The 20,759-nt window shown below is 39.1% G+C and overlaps 1 protein-coding gene across 4 annotated transcripts in view; it reads right to left on the bottom strand.

Moving 5' to 3' along the window:
• Positions 1-480: 480 nt before the first annotated feature.
• ART3 (ADP-ribosyltransferase 3) overlaps positions 481-20,759 on the bottom strand; it is a 108,972-nt gene continuing 88,693 nt past the window's right edge. Inside the window, exons 4-12 of one of the 4 annotated variants that reach the window (XM_011927211.1) lie at positions 15,587-15,619; positions 14,272-14,304; positions 12,907-12,936; positions 12,405-12,434; positions 12,209-12,238; positions 9,206-9,238; positions 8,544-8,576; positions 5,352-5,384; positions 481-886 (exon numbers count right to left, since the gene is read on the bottom strand). In XM_011927211.1, coding sequence (XP_011782601.1) covers positions 753-886; positions 5,352-5,384; positions 8,544-8,576; positions 9,206-9,238; positions 12,209-12,238; positions 12,405-12,434; positions 12,907-12,936; positions 14,272-14,304; positions 15,587-15,619 — 389 coding nt within the window. In that variant the 3' untranslated portion in view covers positions 481-752. The remainder of the gene's footprint in view (positions 887-5,351; positions 5,385-8,543; positions 8,577-9,205; positions 9,239-12,208; positions 12,239-12,404; positions 12,435-12,906; positions 12,937-14,271; positions 14,305-15,586; positions 15,620-20,759) is intronic. The other 3 variants (XM_011927212.1, XM_011927213.1, XM_011927214.1) reach the window with 3 other exon arrangements.

Genomic DNA, 20,759 nt, shown 5'->3' with positions numbered 1-20,759 from the left:
AGTCATCCTGTTAGGTTCCTGTCCCACTGGTGACTGCGTATAGAAGGCAGGCCTGTGGTCCTTGATCATATAGCTGGTTAGATAACTAGACTCAGTTATCGAAGCAAATGTTACAGACTGAGTAGTTTGTGTCCTCAAAAAATTCATGTTGAAATCCTAACAATATGGTGATTTTGGGAGGTCATGATGAAGGTGGGGCTTTCATGAATGGAATTAGTGCTCTCTCTCTCTTGTCCCTTCTGCCATGTGAGATGGTGAGGAAGGGACAAGGAAGAGGGCCCTCACCAGGAACGAAGTCTGCTGGCATCTTAATCTTGGACTTCCCAGCCTCCAGAACCGTGAGAAGTATCTGTTGCTTATAAGTTACCTAGTCTACAGTGGTCTGTTACAGCAACCCAAATAGACTAAGAGAGATGAGTAGACTACCCTTAAAGTTCTAATACAGAAATTCATGTTAAACACTAACAGTATTGAGCATACTGGCAATTCTGAAATATCTAAAAATCTTTTATTGAATTCAATCAGAAGTATACAGTTTTTGGGATTTTTTTCAATTAGTATAGAAGTGAAAAGTTCTGTGACATATATCTGGACCAACTTTCTGAATTTGCAAAATGAATAACAAATATACAATTCTCATTTTATCAGTGACTTTGGCCAACAACTGAAAAATACATCATTCCTTTTGATCTCCTGTGGGATCCCTATAGTTATTTCAAGTAAAGAACAAGAAAGATAAACAATGCATGAAACTACAGAGCAACAAAGAGATTTATAGCAGAAACACTGATTAAAATGATGACCATCCCAAACTGTGGAAGCAGCATTTTGCCCAAGGATGCAGAAGGATGGCTTTTGGGACCTGGAACAGGAACTGGACCTGGAGCTGTTAACGAGAATACACAGTCACTGACACATCATTTTTTACATCAAGTATCACCCACCTATACAATATAACCTCAGTATGTAAACGGTGACACTAAAGTTCAATTAGAAACTTACCTGAAATATTTCCAGCCAAAAGCAATTTTCAAATAAGTGTAATTCACTACAGATTTCAGGCTGTATTTCCATATATAGTTGACCCTTAATATGGGTGTTGGGGTGCCAACCTCCACACAATAAAAACCTACATGTAACCTGATTCCCAAAACCTTAACTACTAATAGCCTACCATTGACTGGAAGCCTTACTGGTAATAGAAATAGTTGATTAATATATTTTATATGTATTATATACTGTATTCTGGTTGGGGCATGGTGGCTAACACCTGTAATCCCAGCATTTTAGGAGGCCAAGGCAGGAGGATTGCTTGAGACCAGGAGTTTGAGCCTGGGCAACATAGCGAGAGCCCGTCTCTATTTTTAAAAAGATAAAAATAGTTGTTTAGCACATATTTTGTATATGTATTATACTGTATTTTGGCCAGGCGCAGTGGCTCACGCCTGTAATCCCAGCACTTTGGGAGGCCGAGGCGGGCGGATCACGAGGTCAGGAGATCGAGACCATCCTGGCTAACACGGTGAAACCCCGTCTGTACTAAATATACAAAAAATTAGCCAGGCGAGGTGGTGGGCGCCTGTAGTCCCAGCTACTCTGGAGGCTGAGGCAGGAGAATGGCGTGAACCCGGGAGGCAGAGCTTGCAGTGAGCCGAGATCACATCACTGCACTCCAGCCTGGGCGACAGAGTGAGACTCTGTCTCTAAATAAGTCAATAAATAAATAAATAAAATATGCTGTATTTTTACAATAAAATAGAGAAAAGAAAATACTAAAATCATAAGGAAGAGAAAACATTTACAGTACTGTACTGTATTTACTAATACCCTAAGTTTACATCGTCTGTTTGTAAGATGACTTATCTGTCTGAAATGGCTGGCAACTGGGGCTGCAGACCTGAATCTACATATCAAGCAATTCAACTTCTTGTAATGTCATGACTTCTCTCTGCTTGTGAGACTTAGGGCATCACTAGTGGCACTTCCTTTGAGTCCCATGGTGTTATTCAAGGTTTTCAGTATTGCACCAAACATGACAAAAAATACACGAGAACTGTGAGAGATCACTTTTTACTGTGATGTGCAATTTACTGGAGATGAACTCCTCGGAGATGTTTAGTAACACATGGTGTTTTAAGAGGATACTCGAAACACTTGAACTCACCGCAATAGCAACAGGAGGTGGCCATGAAATGAATATAGTTAATTTTATGCAGTTAAGTTTTAATACCACATCTTTATATTTACGTTTCTTTTGACTTTGAATGGTGCCACCTATGGTCTGTGTGCACAAATTTGGATAAATACTAACGTTTTACAATAGATTTGTGTATGTTTTATGGTAGTAAATGATAAAAAGACTAGTATCTACATATATTTTATGCATTCATGACATATATATATATTTCTAGGCCATGCCTTCAAATTGATGCAAATCTCCAAAAAAATTTCCAATATAATTATTGAAAATCCATGTATAAGTGGACCCATGCAGTTCAAACCTGTGTTGTTCAAGGGTCAACTATATATCATCAAAGTTTGCTACGCTAGGTTTTATCTAGGATTTCACATGCTTTTACATTTCTATATAGCCAATATAATGATTTTCTGTTGTTCAAGTTCTCTTTTTTTTTAGCAATTTTTCTATTTCCATTTTTATGTGTCTCTTCTATTTCAAACAAGATAACCACCAACATACAACTGGATATACAGTCATCCCTCAGTATCCTTTGGGGACTTGTTCTAGAACCCCTGAGGATACCAAAGTCCACAGATGCTCAGGTCCCTTATATAAAATAGCATAAATAAATAAAATAGCATACACAGTATTTGCATATACCTACACACATCCTCCTGTATACCTTATACCATCTCTAGATTTCTTATAATACCTCATACAATGTAAATGATATGCAAGTATTTGTTATACTGTATGGGATTTTTAATTTGTATTATTTTTTTCCCACAAATATTTTCGATCCACAGTTGGTTGAATCCCAGAGGATACAGAGGGCTACCTATAGCTGCATTGTTTTTTAAACACTAATCTCTGCAAGATGATTAAAAGAAATGTTTTTCCCTCCATACATACACTACTGGAGAAACTCCTTCCCTTTCATTTGAACTAGTGGAGAGGAGCAGTGGAGTCCATCCATAGGATAAACTGTTTCATGCTGCCCTAAACTGTTTTTGTTTAAACTACAGAGAAGCGTTGACTGGAAGTATCCAAATGGGGTCACCACTCAGATAAATAAATAAAACCAAGAAAAATAGCCAGTAAGATTTGTAAAAGCCTTCATATTATCAATGTACTTGCCATAGTTCTAAACATGCAGTTAGATGTATACACATGGAGAAATGGATAAGCAGATGCACACATGCATTAGTACAGTCATGCAATACATAACGATGTTTCCGCCAATGACAGACCACATGTATGACAGAGATCCCATAAGATTATAATAGAGCTGAAAATTTCCTACTGCCTAGCAACATCGTAGCCATCGTAACATATGTGTTTGGGGTGATGCTGGTGTAAATAAACCTGCACGGCCAGTTGTACAACTGTATAGCACATACAATTATGTACAATACATAACATCTGATAATAAACAACTATGTTACTGTTTTATGTAGTTACTATACTTTTAATCATTATTTTAGACTGTACTCCTTCTACTTATTAAAAAATGTTAACTATAAAACAGCCTGAGGCAGGTCCTTCAGGAGATACCCCAGAAGGCACTATCATAGGAGATGACAGTTCCATGCATGTTACTGCCCCTGAAGACCTTCCAGTGGAACAAGATGTGGAGGTGCAAGACAGTGATATTGATGATCCTGACCCTGTATAGGCCTGGGCTAATGTAAATGTTTGTGTCTTAGTTGTTAACAAAAGTTAAAAAAGTTAAAAAAAGGTGATAAAAAAAGCTTTATAGAATAGGATATAAAGAAAAACTATTTTTGTACTATTGTACAATGTGTGTTTTAAGCTAAGTGTTATCACGAAAGAGTCAAGAGGTTAAAATTAAGTTTATAAAGTAAAACAGTTACATTAAGCTATGGTTAATTTACTGTTGAAGGAAAATTTGTTGTGAATTTAGTGTAGCCTCTGTACAGTATGTATAAAGTCTACAGGAGTGTACAGTAGTGTCCCAGGCCTTCACATTCGCTCAACACTTACCACCCAGAGCAACTTCTCGGCCTGCAAGCCCCATTCATGTTAAGTGCCCTATACACCTGTACCGTTTTTTATCTTTTATATTTTTACCGTAAGTTTTCTATGTTTAGATACACAGATACTTACCATTGTGTTACCGCTGCCAATAGTACTCAGTACAGTAACATGCTGTAAAGGTTTATAGCCTAGCAGCAGTAGGCTATAGCATGTAGCCTACATGTGTAGCAGGCTCTACCATCTAGGGTTGCGTAAGTACACACTAGGATGTTTGCACAACGACGAAATCACTTAACACATTAATCAGAACATATCCCCATCGTTAAGCAATGCATGACTGTATGTTACCACAGACCAGTGGTTCTCAGGGGGCAGCACTGCCCCAAGAGGCAGTTTGGACAATTGTCAAGAGTATTTTTTTTTTTTTTAATCACTGCTAACAGTGGAGTGGAGGTAGATATCCTGCAGTGCTGTATTCCTGGACCATGAAATTTGACCAACTTCCTGCACTACTTTCAAATGTACTGCTAGACATACATGTAAGTTAAAACCTATTTAAAATAAACTCAGAACCTAAAGCAGTTTTATGTATAAATATTTTTAATAGTTTTGATAAACATTAAACATCAGTTTTTATTTAGTATCTACTGTATTTCTTCATTTTCTTATGCTTTCTGTATAGAACAGCTTCCACTCCCAAATTTATTTGCATAAATAAATGTAAACATCTATCTACTTTAGACATGTTGTTGATTTTTATGGGTACAAGTGCATCTTATCTATGGATCTTCTTTTGGGATAATATAAGGACTTTATAAAATACTTGTTATGAAAAGGGAGAATTGGGTTGAGAACCACTGTTCTTTCTTTTTTAATATATATTTTCTTTTTTATTTTATATTTTGCTCCCAGTCTCCAGACTGATGAGAACCACTGTTCTAAAGAGTAGAGACTCTAGGTACAATGGAAAGTGATTATTGAAGAAACAAAGCTGTACTGTCCGCAACACACACATGCGCACACAAGCTTTTGGATGTGACATTCTACTCTGTTGTTAAGATGTCTGAGACCCTTGCAACGTTGTTCCCTTTATTGAGGAAAAATAAATTTCTCACTTTTTCTATATTACAGAAGCAGGCATTTATCAAAACTGAGGAAATGATATATTTCTTACTAGGATTGTTGATATTTCCTTGACTTTTATCTTCTAAAATATAAAGAGATTTTGAGTTAGTTATATTGTACATCTGTTTATCCAGAAAAGAAAGATCTGATTAAAAATTAAGCAAACTCGGTTATCTCTGGGAGTGGGTCTGAGGGGCAGGGTAATAGGTTTATGGGTATGTGTGGGGTTAGGGGAAGGGTTTAATTTGTTCTCATCTGTGCTCTTTGAATTTTTTTTTTACCATCAATATGTGTTTACATTAAAATAAACGTTAAAATTTTGTTTACAAAAAAGTATTTTCTACATATTGAACTTAGATTCCCAAGTACATTAATACCTAGTATTCATTGAGTGTTTACTGTGTGCCATGCATTGTGCAAATGCTTTATGTACACTGTCACCTTTACTTCTTAGTCTTATTAGCCAGGTATAATTATCCATATTTCACATATATTCCTTAAAACATCCATGCAATGTTTTGAGGAATGCCATGCATAAAATCACGGAGGTAACTGGTGCTAGAAATATCAAATTTCAAATTTGCTCTGAATTACTATGCTATGCAGATGTTTCTCGACTTATGGTGGGGTTGTGTCTCAATAAATCCAAATGTAAGTTGAAAATACCAAAAGTCAAAAATGCATTTAACTCACCCAACCTACAGAACATCATGGCTTAACCCAGCCTACCTTAAACGTGCTCAGAACAGTTACATGAGCCTGCAGTTGGGCAAAATCAGCTAACATAAACTTATTTTATAATAAAATATAGAATGTCTCATGTAATCTATCGAATATTGTACAGAAAGTGAAAAAGAGAATGGTATGGGTACTTGAAGTATGGTTTTTACTGAATATGTATGGCTTTCAGACCATTGCAAAGTCAAAAAATCCTAAGTTGAACCTGATAGAGCAGGAGCACCGTCATCTCGGACAAACACTGCCACTTTAAATTCCAGCTTCCTTTCTAGCCTCATGCATTTCAAGGAAATCACCTCTTCTAACTACAAGCAGACAGAAGGAGCAAACAGTAAAACACAGATAAAACAGCTGGGGCACAAAGGGAGGTGGGGGGAAAGTCTCTTGGGTAACTCCCAAACTTCACCCTCATACAATGGGCCCCAGTAAAACGGTAGGCCTTAATAAGCACATTCCTTTCCCTTCAGGTGCACTAAGTTAGGGAAGCTAAAAGCAGACTTGGGGAATATGCCTGCAGCTGCAGAATGATGTATGGGAACAGACACACAACTCTCCCTCCCAGATAAGCACAACAAAGAGACACAGAAGCAGTCCAAGCCTCTGATAAACTCTCCCACCCTGAATCCTTAAAAACTCTTAGTCGGTAAAAAAAAAAAGTGAGCCTCTAACCTCACTCGGCCAGAAGGCGCCTCTCAGGTTTTCTCTAAAATAGATCTGTCCTAACTGGCAAGCCACCTTTTCGTGTTTCTTTCCTCTTTCTTTAATTCTTACAGAACCATTGTAACTTGGAGACCATCTGTACTACCAAGTGTGTGCCTAGCATTGAAATATTATGATATTACCATATTTTAACAGCTTTGAAGCCAAATAGCAATTTCAGGTGCCCAGGATAGAGGTGGATAACTAAATCTGTTTGGAAGACAAGTGTAGCACAAAGTGAACAAAGCTTGAAAAGTTTGAGTCCTGAGTGTCTCTTTCTAGCCTATTATAAATTCCTTAATCATCTTATGTTCCATGTTCTCATCTCTGAAGTGTCAATAACATTCATCTCATTGGATTAAATGAGCTCCTGTGTACTGTTTTCACATCACCTTTTTAAAAGCTACACACAGCTTTCCAGGAGAGGGCACAATACACTGTAGTCCCAGCAAAATCTAGTGGCCTATTGGATGATACAGAGTGCGGTGAGGAGCACAGAATGGCTGGTCCCAGTATTGGCACACTGCACAGTCCTCATTCACGGTTCTTGGATGATACTATTTCTATGTCTACAGATTCCCTCACCCTGGGAAGCCTGCCTCATTCTGGAATAGACAGGCCCAGCTGGAAGCCAGCTGTTCCAGTTTAAGATCAAGTGCCTTTTTTGATGTTTGGCCCAGAGAACCATAATAGCAGCCTGCTGCTCACACTGAAAGTTCTCAACGTTTTCGCTGTCTGGCTTGCAGACTGGGGTATTGGCAAGTGTACAGCCCAGATGTCCTCCCCAGACCCCGTAAGACTGAACTAACTGAATGATTATGGTAAAGGACTTAGAATCCATGGTGCCTCCACCCCCAGTAAAGAATGTATTACCAGGCTTTTCATTCAGTTGTATCATTTTTATTCCTAAACAAGAAAGAGGTTTTCAGATAATAACAAAGGCAGCTACTATTTACTACTATGCTACTACCATTCATTTTGCTGGGTACTTTATCTCATTAGGTCTTTAATCAGTCCTGCAAGACAGAAGCTTTCCTCATTTTACAGATGTGAAAGCAGAGGCATAGAAAAGCGAAGTAACTTATATAAAGTTACTGAGAGGAAAGAGGCAGAGACTTCCTGAAGCCAGGTCTGTCTGTCTACACTGCTCAGGTTCATCTCCCGCCATGCTCACTGGTTGCTTTCAGATAAGCACAGTTTGATGAGCAAGACCCCCGTGATGGCACTGTGCAAACCCGCGACCAGCAAGCTGAAGAGATGTAGATGCACAAGGTGTGTCATCAGTGTCACTAGAGGTTCACTTCAAAGTTGTGGCCAAATAAATCTGACAGTACAAACTTGGGTCAATATAAAAGAGGTCCTGGACCCTTTTCTCTGAGCCTATGTTCTCTGAGCCTTTATTTAACTAATAGAAAACGCTGTTTCTGTATACAGCATGCAGCTTCCATTGACAGCAGTGTTACGTGAAGTTCAGCACTGTGTGGCTGGATATAGTTTTTAAGATGCCAAATATCTAACTTCTTTAACAGATCATCATTTCCATAATAACAAAACCTGCAAAAAATATTTTCAAAGTACTGCATGAACTCAGGAGAAAAGGTTTTAAGAACTGGACAGTGGCTTGCACCCTGAGATTCTATGGTTTTATAGTCCTTACAAATATTCCTGTCATGTACATGTGACTACTGATGGCTACATTTGATAGATGATAATTATGAGGCATAGACAGTCCCGTGCATGTCTAATGGTGACTATACTCCCCAAACTGGCATCTTCCCCTCTGACATGTCTATCAGTTGCTTACCAGGTAGTGGAAAAGGTTCTGGAATTTTCATTCCTAAATGAGAAGGAAGTTTTCAATGACTTACAGTTTGCTCCACTGAGTATAATTTTCAAACTCTTGTCTGCTGAGCTTAAGAGATGCAAGCACCCAAGGCCCCAATGCACTATAGTTTCTGGCTTTTTATTTAAAAGTTCTGCTTACATAAACCCTCATTATACAAATCCACACCAAAATTAGAAGAGTCTTCTGCCATAGCACTTCACTGAGCGTGTTTATGCCAGGAGAATACCGTGTTTTGTTACCTGGAGATACAGGCAATGAGATGTTAGCCAAGACTAACAGTCAACTTGTGCATAAAGTTAGGTTTCTATTGAATAATTTTAGCTGTAGAACCTGGAAGGTGCTGGATTGATGCATCCAGATCCCAGGAGCCTTTCCCTCAGCCATATCCAGAGCAGAACTAACTTTCCTGCCCCAGACACAATGTTCCAGGAGCACATGAATGCACAGGAGGAAAGGGACTTTTTCTACACTTCCCCAGCTAAATATTTGTAGATGACTGGCAGGCAGCTATAAGGGAAATATTCATGAATAATAGTCTCATGACAGTATTCTCTTAAATGCGTGGGGAATCCTGCTCACCTCATTCTTGGGCTCAGGGAATAAATAGAAAGCTGTCTTACCTGGTATTTCGGTGGGTTCAAGGATTTTCACACCTAAAGGCAGAAATGAATATTGGTTTGTATTAAACAGTTATCTTATATTGTTAATACTCTCTTTTGTTACGCTTCCTCCATTTCCAACTCAAAAAAAAAAAAAAAAAAAAAGAAAAAAAAAAAAAAAAAGGGCAGAGAGAAAGAAAAAACAAAACAAACAGCGACAACAAAAACACCAACACCTTTCAGTGGCTCTTCATTCTCCATGTGACAGAGTCCAAACTCCTTAGCCTGGACTTTAAGAACTTCCACAATCTAACCCCTGTCTCTCCAACTTTATCTTCAGAAGGCAGTCCTAATACATCAGTTTTTGGATGAAACAGTACTGGTTTTACATTTCTGCTTGGTTTAGCTCTATTGTAATTATAGTTATTAGCTCCGTGACTTTGGGCAGACTATTTAATACCCCTAACTTCGGTTTCTCATTTTGCAAGAGAAATATTCACTTCTTACATCTGTAGTTAGTGAGGATTAAAGGAAAGACCACATAAAAGTGCTTGGTACACTGCATGGAGCAAAAAAAGGAACTCAATACATGAAGTCCCTTTCTTCTAGTCTAACGCATTCCTCAAACTCTCCAGGCTCAGTAATATTTTTTTTCTTTTTTGAGAGACAGGGTCTCACTGTGTCAACCAGGCTGTGGTGGGGTACAATGACACGATCATAACTCACTGTGATTCTCCTGCCTACGCCTCCCAAAGAGCTGGGATTATAGGTGTGAGCCACTGTGCTGGCCTTTCACAATGTTCTTAATCCTAGGAATCCTTATTGTCTCCTAACCATGTAGCTAGTCTCAGTAAATAGATTATTTACCAGGTGAAATGGTGAGCCCCTGACTTTTTATTCCTAAGGATGAGAATAAGAACTATTTAGTAAAAAAATGCAATCAGCTTGAAAATTAATTTGACCTTATACTTGATTTCTGTAGTAGAAAACTCAGAACGTTTTGAGAAATGGCAGGGGACAAGGTAACAAAAAGAAGATATTTAACCCACTGGAGCCTAACTGATGATAAAAACTAAGGCTAGTGACTCAGAATCTCTCCTAGGTTAAGCATCTCTTGTTCATTTTTTAAAAATTCAACCCAAAGACCTTGACCCAAAATTGTCATTATATGTAATATATAAAATATGCTTCCTAATTACATAATACGTTATAATTTGGAAAAATACAGAAAATTATTAAAAATTAAAGTTCTCTTAAAACTGCAGATCTCAGAAATATTCTACTCATTCTTAACATTTTTGGTGTATTTCAATCATTTTGCTATGCATACATATGTATGCATATACATTTCTAAAAGTTGGTATTATACTGTATATGCTGTTTTATATCCAATTATTTACCATTGTATTAAGAATACTTTCTTCTATCTTTAGATGGTTTCAAAAACATGATTTATAAGTTGTTTAGTGTTTCATAATATAGATAGTATTTTATTTAACCATACCCAACGGTTGGACACTGAGGCTGTTTCTAAATTTTTGCTACTGTCAAATACAAATTATAGGAGACCATTGCTTTAGACTAAGTTTCTGCAGTAGGCCCCAAAAGACTAGACTAAAAATTGACATGGAGTCGTCCATGCTAAAGTTCCACACCACCTAAACTAAGTTGTCTGACCTTCTAAGAAATCAGGAGAAAGAAATAACAAGATTTCCCAAACAGGCCAGTTTAAAATCTTCAATCAGCTTAATAAATGAAGTTCCTGCTGCTTCAATCCTTACACACAAAAAAGGTAGCCTGAAATAAACTGATGTTAACTAATCAGTTATTTTTCTACTGTTCTGTCTAAAAGTAACTAATATACTCTGTTCTTTGCTTCCACTTTCTTTGGCTCTTCTTTGTCTTTAAAGCCAAACTTCTGTGCTCAGCTCAATGGAACACTTATTCTATGGAATAAAGTGTTGTCCAATTCTAGAATCTCAAATAAAGCCAATTGATCTCTTTAAATTTGTTGTACTTTTGTCTTTTGACACTACCATAACACTGTGATAAGCATTTTTGTACACAAATCTTTGTGTTCATCTCTAATTTCCTTGAGATAAATATCCAAAAGTGTCATAACTGAGTCAAAAGGTATAAACATTTTTAAGACGAGTAATACAACTACTAAATTGCTCTCCAAAAAAGTTCCAATTTATAATCTCACTAGTAATTTATGAGACTCTTCCTGTCCCGGTACCCATGAGGACATCTGAGTAATTTTTTTTTTCAAGACAGAGTCTCGTCGTGTCACCCAGGCTGGAATGCAGTGGCGTGATCTCGGCTCACTGCAACCTCCACCTCCCAGGTTCAAGTGATTCTCCTGCCTCAGCCTCCTGAGTAGCTGTACAGGCGTGCGCCACCATGCCCGGCTAATGTTTGTATGTTTAGTAGAGACGGGGTTTCACTATGTTGGTTGGGTTTCACAGGCTGATCTTGAACTCCTGACCTCGTGATCCACCGGCTTTGGCCTCCCAAAGTGCTGGGATTACAGGCGTGAGCCACCCAGCCCGGCCATTTGAGTAACATTAAAAATAAAACAAAAACAAATACTTGAGGATGAGTTATACTTTGGATGTACTAAATAATCAAATGGATATAGCTAATGGCATATATTAATCAGATTGCTGGAGATAGAAATAAATACAAAGAATAGTCATTTTAATTTAGAAAAAACAACACTATTTGTTATGCCCTGCCCAATACCCTAGGGGTCACAAGAATGTGGGGAAAAATTAGTCACACCTTTCTCTATTTGGTGGGATGACCTAAAGATCGTTAGATGGGAGAAACAGAGTTGCTATGTCATTTTTCTAAAGAATTCTACCTGAAATCCAGGAGGGTCTCTAATATACCAAACCAGTAAGCTAAGGTGAGCTCTGCCTTCCTCCCACTTTTCTTACCATGACATTCTTCCCTGTTCCCACATGTAAAGGGAGATATATTACAAAATGTAAGCCCCCAGAATTTATATAAATGTCTTACCACGGTCTTCAAGCTTCTGGTTTTTCTCACCTGAGTTACAAAAAGCAGCTTATCAGTTTTAACAATGGAACAAAAGAATTGGCAGTTACTATAGCTACAGCAAAATTATTTTCAGTAAATATGAAAATATTCCCACCAGTAAAGGGAGGTATCTTGTAAAATGTAAGCCCCCAGAATTTATAAAAAAATGTCTTACCATGGTCTTCAAGCTTCCAGTTTTTCTCACCTAAGTCACAAAAATAAGCTCATCAGTTTTTAATGTTGGAACAAAAGAATTGGCAGTTACTACATCTACAGAAAAATTATTTTCAAGAAATATGAAAATATTCCCACCTGTAGAGGGAGGTATCTTGCAAAATGTAAGCCTCTAGAATTTTTTTTTTTTTTTTTGACACGGAACCTCGCTCTGTTGCCAGGCTACAGTGCTGTGGCAGGATCTCAGCTCACTGCAACCCCCAACTCCCTGGTTCAAGGGATTCTCCTGCCTCAGCCTCCCAAGTAGCTGGGATTACAGCCACATGCCACCACGCCCGGCTGATTTTTTATTTTTAGTAGAGATGGGGTTTCACTATATTGGTCAGGATGGTCTCAATCTCCTGACCTCGTGATCCGCCCGCCTCGGCCTCCCAAAGTGCTGGGATTACAGGCATGAGCCACCGCGCCCAGTCAAACCCCCAAAATGTATAAAAATGTCTTACCATGGTCTTCAAGCTTCTGGGTTTTCTCACCTGAGTCACAAAAAAGAAGTTCATCAGTTTTAACGATGACACAAAAGAACTGGCAGTTACTATTGCTACAGCAAAATTGCTTTCAGGAAATATGACTATAAAGAACCATTTGATATGTCCAGGAAACTACCCTACTAAACTTAAGTTGTCGATCAGAGTCTAAATGTACCTTAGCTAATGAGCTGGAACATTCTCTGCCCCCACTATTAAGAAAAGTATTACAAATAGCTTGTCTACCAGGGATCTCAAGGAGCGGAGAAAATGTCTATGTTGAAGAGTCAGCTAAAGTCCCTGTGAAGTGATCAGTAGAACCTGTGACTGCAATGGAACAATAAAAAGAAGGGCTGCTAAGAAGTCTTCAAGGTGTAAAGTGCTTCACTTCTATCGGGACAGGAAGTATCTTCCCAAACATGAAATAAATTGCATGTTTTAAAAAGGCTAGAACCTCTTCTCTTTGCAACAAAGAAAAATTTACTGTAGCCACATAAACCAAACACATGATAAGGAACTTACATGCAAAGAAATTATTTGGGCCATATATCCTCAAGTGGAAACTTTAAGAGCATCTAATCACCTACATATTTTAGTTAAACAACATTAAACATCAAGCATCAGCATATTTGAGAGATGCAGATATGCAGAGTTCTGTGTTTTCGTCTGAGTATTTGGAGTCATATAGGTTCATTTCAATGACTGAATACAGAGCTGTACCTAAGAAGCCCCCAGAACTGGTCAAGAATGACTAGCTCTTCATTCTCACCACCCGTATTCCCCAGAAAGTTTCCATGTTGTTCAGATCTCCATAAAGCCAATTCTCCCATCTGAGAAAGGTACATTTCCCTAGAATAGCTTCTTTATTTTTTTCTTCTCATATAGGCCAAGTCACTGCTTTCTATCTGCAAATATTCTTCAGCTAAGAAATACATTTGCTAAACAAGAAAGAGCTATTAAACATCCAGGTGAGGATTATTATTAACTTTGGAGACAGGGTTTCGCCCTGTCACCCAGGCTGGAGTGCAGTGGGCATGATCTTGGCTCACTGCAACCTCTGCCTCCCAGATTCAAGTGATCCTTCCGCCTCAGTCTCCCAAGTAGCTGGGACTACAGGTGCACACCACCATGCCTGGCTAAGTTTTGTATTTACAGGTGCACACCACCATGCCTGGCTAAGTTTTGTATTTTTTGTAGAGATGGGGTTCCACCATGTTGCCCAGGCTGATCTCAAACTCCTGGGCTTAAGTGATCCACTCACCTTCGCCTTCCAAAGTGCTGGGATTACAGGCATGAGCCACCATGCCCAACCAAGACTATTTTTAAAAATTAGAGCATACTCACCAGGGTTGTAGACATAGATGGGTTGAAAATATTCTGAAATACAGACATGTTTTCATTACATGGTACTATGCTTAGATGTGAATGTCAGGTTCAGTCTATTTTTAAATGTTCATTAATAATAAAGATTTAGTTGGCTTATATTTAAGAAACATAAAAATATGGTTATTATGAGAGATATAAAATTTCAATTCAAACATAAATGGATGTGGATTCACTTTTTTTTTTTTTTTTCTGGGATGGAGTCTTGCTTTGTCGCCCAGGTTGGAGTATAGTGGCACGATCCCGGCTCACTGCAACCTCTACCTCCCAGGTTCAAGCGATTCTCCTGCCTTAGCCTCCCAAGTAGCTGGGATCACAGGCACCTGCCACCACACCTGGCTAATTTTTATATTTTTAGTAGAGCCAGTTTCACGTGTTGCCCAGGCTGGCCTCAAACTCCTGACCTCAAGCAATCCACCCGCCTCAGCCTCTGGATGTGGATTCATTTAAGTTACATGAAAAACAAAAATTCACAGGAAAGCTAGCCAGGAAGACAGCTAGAAACAGACCCTTGTTTTTGAACTTTTTTTGTCTCTCTTCTGATACCTTTGGTATGTTTTTAAACTTTTTAATGAGGAAATCTTCAAAAGGATCCACCCAGAGCATGTCTTCATCCAAAGGCATTTTTGGTATCTTCAATTCAAATTTATTAGGCCTATTTGATAATGCTGTTCCTTAATACTCTTAGAATTTTCTACCTTCCCAAATCTTTCCCACAGTCTTCTAAGAAAGATTTTTTTTTTTTTTGGGTCACATCCTCTTATTTTTTCCCTGAAGAAGTTAAAATCGACCATATTACCCTTGTGTCATCCCATTCTCCTCCCTCCTTGACCTATATTCATGCCATTCCTTCATTGGTCTCCCAAATGTTATTTCCTAAGATAAGAAAATATAGGAACAGGAGCTAGCTCTTTGCACAGGAGTCAAGTGGGAAATCGCTGAAGATGCAGGGGAATTAAGGAGTCCTTAAACTCCTATAAGGTCAGGCTCGGATGACAGCGGCATGTTCCTTTTATGCCCAGGCCAGTGCAGTGTTTGAGAGAAGAGCCACAGGCAAGTCTGTGGGTGGGGATGAGGGTGGCAGTGGGGAGCTGGCAGCAAAGGCTCCTAGGCTCTCCACCGGAAAAGGTACCAGCAGTAGCACAATTGAGCTTTGAGAAAATGATGTCTGATAGTATGACAGCACAGTGGTGGGGTGGCTCTGACCTTCTCATACCTATGAGAAGTCACTGATAAAATTCCTACTGTAGGGATAAGACCTTAAAGCGTACCTTACCTAGGTTCTCAACACAGTTTTCAGTTTTAAGTCCTGAAACACAAAGATAAAGCTTTATTAGTTAGACATAATCAACCCTAGTAAATATTTCAATTCATCTATGGCTATTGGTAACCGAATCTGTCAGCTCCTGGTCTATCAGACTCATAATTAGTAAGATGCAAATTGCAGGCTGGGCATGGTGGCTCATACCTGTAACCCCAAGGCTGATGCGGGAGGATCGCTTCAGCCCAGGAGTTCGAGACCAGCCTGGGCAATATAGGAAGACCCCATTTCTACAATTTTTTTTTTAAAAAATTAGCCAGGCATGGTGGCACACACCTGTAGTCCCAGCTACTCAGGAAGGTCAGGTGGGAGGATCACTTGAGCCCAGGAGGTTGAAGCTGCAGTGAGCTGTGATCACGCTACTACATTCCAGCCTGGGTGACAGAGTGAGACCCTGTCTCAATTATTTAAAAAAATTGCAGAACAATTATATTTTAGTATTTACAGTACAGCCACCAAACAGCCATATGACCTCTGACAAAACACCTAAGCCTCCTGGAATTCAGTTTTCTTATCTGTATCTTTTACTAGGAGACTGCTTCAAATGACTTTCAAGAGCCCATCCTGGGCTAATACTTTATCATTCTATACTATAATTAGTCTGCAAAATTTAGGAGAAAATTTACCTGTCCAACTAATCCTCTCTTCAGATACTAAATGTCCTCAACAAACCTATCCCTCTACTACAACAATTCCGATCCTTTGAAGAAAAAGAATCTCAATGAGACCTTCAACATCCTTTAATATTTGAACAAAGATCCTTCGCATTCATATAAAGAAAACGAGTTGGTATGCACCAGAATATTCATTTGTGTATGAGGAAATCCACAATGTTTGGAGAACAGAACGTGGCATCTGACAGTACTTTTTGTAAGGCCCTAGATGTTCTCACTGGTGATGCCCTAGAAAAAGTTGTCAGTGCTGCAGTGATTCCCCTGAGACTTGACAGAAAGGGAATCTACCAGCCAACAGCAGTAAGGTAAGAAGGTTAGTGAGACAGCATACAGATCTGGTGCAGTATGAGCCATATGGAAGGCCTACCAGAATGCACAACGAAGGTCCAGATGCCTCGCGGTCTCTATTCCATACCTGACGAACACACTAATCTAACCTGGAAGTTCAGCTACCTGAGGAGGAGCCTCTTTACCTACAGTAGGAGAATCCCTAGAGAGGCCTGGCTCCTAAAAAGATATATACTTCTATAATCTACTCTCAAGTCCTGCTCCATTTGTAGTGAGTGTCTGAACCAAAAATCCAGATGATTTGGTCCGTTTTCTACTGGTCCTGGAAATAACAGATCTGTTATAATCTGGACAGTACCCTGAGGTTAAACTCAGGCATTTGACTAGACTAGAAATTTAAAAATTGGTTCTAGAGATTATTGCAAAATATTGTCTCAGGGCACAGTGGCTCACGCCTGTAATCTCAGCACTTTGGGAGACCAAGGCGGGTGGATCACCTGAGGTCAGGAGATCGAGACCATCCTGGCCAACATGGTGAAACCCCATCTCCACTAAAAATACAAAAATTAGTCCAGTGTGGTGGTGTATGCCTATAATCCCAGCTACTTGGGAGGCTAAGGCCAGAGAATCACCTGAACCCCAGAGGCAGAGGTTGCAGTGAGCCAAGATCGCGCCATTGCACTCTAGCCTGGGCGACAAGAGTGAAACTCTGCCTCAAAAAAAAAAAAAAAAAAAGTTGTCTCAGCAGGAGATGAGTGAGTACGAGCCTCATCCAGAGAGCTTATTTGAGGATAAGGTGAAGGTGAGGGGAATTGTGGATGAGAAGGCTACAGATGTAAGTTGAAAGATGCAACCTGGAGACCAGCTACCAGGGGGATTTTGAAAGGCTTTGTCTTTTGTCTGTAGCACAAGTTAGAGCATGTTTCTCAAAGTGTAGTTTTCCAGCCACATACTTCAGAATCACCTGGGTGCTTATTAAAAAGGCACATTCCAGGACCATAGCCAGGACTATTATTGCTGCATACTTTCTAGAGGGGGATGCCTTGTAATCTGCATTTTAAATAAGCACTCCAAGTGATTTTTATGCACAAAATTTTTGAAGGCCTCCTGAATAGAAAAGAATGGGTATCCTTATTTATTATATATTTTTTTCTTTTTGAGATGGAGTCTCGCTCTGTCACCCAGGCTGGAGTGCAGTGGCGAGATCTTGGCTCACTGCAACCTCTGCCTCCTGGGTTCAAGCAATTCTCCTGCCTCAGCCTCCTAAGTAGCTGAAATTACAGGCACCCACCACCACACCCAGCTAATTTTTGTACTTTTAATAGAGGCAGGGTTTCACCATGTTGGCGAGGCTGGTCTTGAACTCTTGACCTCAGGTGATCCACCTGCCTCATCCTCCTAAAGTGCTGGGATTACAGGCGTGAGCCACTATACTGGCCTCTTTAATGTTTAACACAGAGTCATTTTGTTAATATTGCATTTCTCTTCCCTATTTAAACTCTGGATTTAATTTTCTATTTAGCATTTTCAATAGCAGTAATCAAACTATTTTGAGTTTCTGAAGAAGGAGCAGGGTTAAAAATGGATAAGAGAATTGGTTCAGAAATAAAAGGAGAGGCACAAATATATAAGGAATGAAAAAGGAAACCTGACAACAGATTCAGCAGATGTAAAAAGACATGAGAATATTATGAACAGCTTTATGCCTACTAATTTGAAATACAAAGGCAAATGGACAAATTCCTAGAAAAATTTAACTTACTAACCATTAAGTAGTTTAAAATTTTTCCAGAAAGAACACACCAAGATAATTCAATTCTTATAGACAGAGTACCAGAGAGAAGGGAGTGGCCCAAACAGAACTCCAGAGATCTGCAAAGGGTTTCCCTCAAGTATTCAGTGGAGTGCTGATCAGATTATATGTGTGAGATAACTACCCAAGGCCAGAGAAAGAACCTGCAAAGTCAAAAATAGTGTCTATTCCCATCAACCAGGCTGGGAAACCTTATAATCCACAGGCACTAAGTAGAGTATTGAGAAGGGTACAGCCTCAGCAGTGAGAGATAATGAGCCCTAGATTAAAGTGACTCTGGTTCTGCCTAGAAAATCTGAAGAATCAGCCCTAAAACAATCAAACTGTTTTAAAGTAAATTAACTATGTACCAGAACGAAGCTCAAGAATATTTTTAGAAATATAAAATTACCATGCACACAACAAGGTAAAATTCACATCATCTTACACCCAATCAAAAAATACCAGCAAAGAAGCAGGAAAATACAATTCATCATGACAAGAGAACTCAATCTAATGAAACTACTCCAGAGCTGACACAAATGTTAGTATTATTAGAAAAGCAAATTAAAGTAGTCATTACAACTGTATTCCATGTGTCCAAAAAATAGATTAAAGGTGTTGTCTTACCAGTTGCCACACAAAATACCAGAGACTGGATGGCTTAAACAACAGATTTTTGTTTCTCATAATTCCAGAGCTGGGAAATCCAAGATCAAGGTACTGGCAGATTCAATTTCTGGTAAAGGCTTTCTTCTTGCCTTGCAGATAGCCACCTTCTCACTATATCCTCATATGTCAGAGAAAGAGCAAAGCCATGGTCTCCTTTCCTCTTCTTAAAAGGACACTAGACCCATCATGGGTACTCCCACCCTCATGACCTAATCTAAACCTAATTACTTCTCAAAGGCCCTACCTCCAAATACCATCACAGTGAGGATTAGGGCTTCAACATATGAATTTTGTGGGAAGAACATTCAATAGTGAATGTCAGTACTACTAACAGGTGTTAAGTAGAGATGTGGAAGATGTAAAAAGACCCAAAATGAATTTCTAGAGATAAAAATTCTGAGACGAAAAACACACTAGAGAGAATTACTGACAAACTAGACACTGCAGAAAAAAGATTAGCAAACTTGACATATTGTGGTATGCAGAATAATACCCTTCTTAAAGAGGCCTACATCCTATCCCCAGAACCTGTGAATATGTTATTTTACATGGCAAAAAGAGAACTATGGTTGCAGATGTAAATAATGTTGCTAATTAGCTGGTCTTCAGGTGGGGTATTTAGCTTGGATTATCCAGGTGAGCTCAATCTAATAACATAAATCCTTAAAAGTGGAAAAAACAAGAAGTAAAAGAGAGGATCAGAGGATGCAAGGTGCAGAGGACTCAACATGCTGTTTCTTTCTTTTTTGAGATGGGGTCTCAGGGTCTCCCTCTGTCACTTAGCCTGGAGTGCACAGTGGTGCGGTCATGACTCACTGCAATATCAAACTCTTGGGCTCATGCAATCCTCCCATCTCAGCCCACCACAGGCAGCTGGAACCACAGATGCATGCCACTATGCCTGGATAATTTTTTTATTTTTTATTTTTGTAGAGGCAGAGGTTCACCATGTTGGCAAGGCTGGTCTTGAACTCCTGACCTCAGGGGATCCTCCTGCCTCAGCCTCCCAAAGTGCTGAGATTACAGGCATGAGCCGCCACACCTGGCCATCAACATGCTGTTTCTGACTGAAAATGGATGAAGGAGGCCGTAAACCAAGGAATGCAGGTAACCTCTGGAAGCTGGAAAAAGAAAGAAAACAGATTCTTGCCTAAGCCCCCAGGAAGGAATGCAGCCCTACCAACACCTTAATTTCAGCTCAGCAAGACTTATGTCAGGCTTAATACAGAATTGTAAGATAATAAATTTAGATGTGCTGTTTTAAACCATTAAATTTGTGGTAATTTGTTATGGCAGCAATGAAGTACTGAAATATACAAAATAATAGAAAACATCTAAAAATGAAACAGAGAGAAAAATACTAATAACAAAAACCATTAGAGTTTCATTGAGCTGGAGACAACCTCATGCAGTTTAATATACACATAAACAGAATCCCTAAAGGAAGAAGAGAGGGGTGAAAAAATATTTGCACAAACAGTACTCACAACTTTCCAAATATGATGAAAACTATGAACCTACAAATCCATAAAGTTCAATGAACTCCAAGCAGAAGATACATGAAAAAAACGACACTAAGTAACATCATAATCAAATTGGTCCAAATAAGTATGATAGGCCGGGCGCAGTGGCTCAAGCCTGTAATCCCAGCACTTCGGGAGGCCAAGATGGGCGGATCACGAGGTCAGGAGATCGAGACCAT

The sequence above is a fragment of the Colobus angolensis genome, unplaced genomic scaffold (assembly GCF_000951035.1).
Source record: "Colobus angolensis palliatus isolate OR3802 unplaced genomic scaffold, Cang.pa_1.0 Scaffold70, whole genome shotgun sequence".
In the NCBI taxonomy this organism is placed as follows: Eukaryota; Metazoa; Chordata; class Mammalia; order Primates; family Cercopithecidae; genus Colobus; species Colobus angolensis.
The sequence above is the reverse complement of the archived record's forward strand: the minus strand, read 5'-3'. Positions and strand labels throughout refer to the sequence as shown.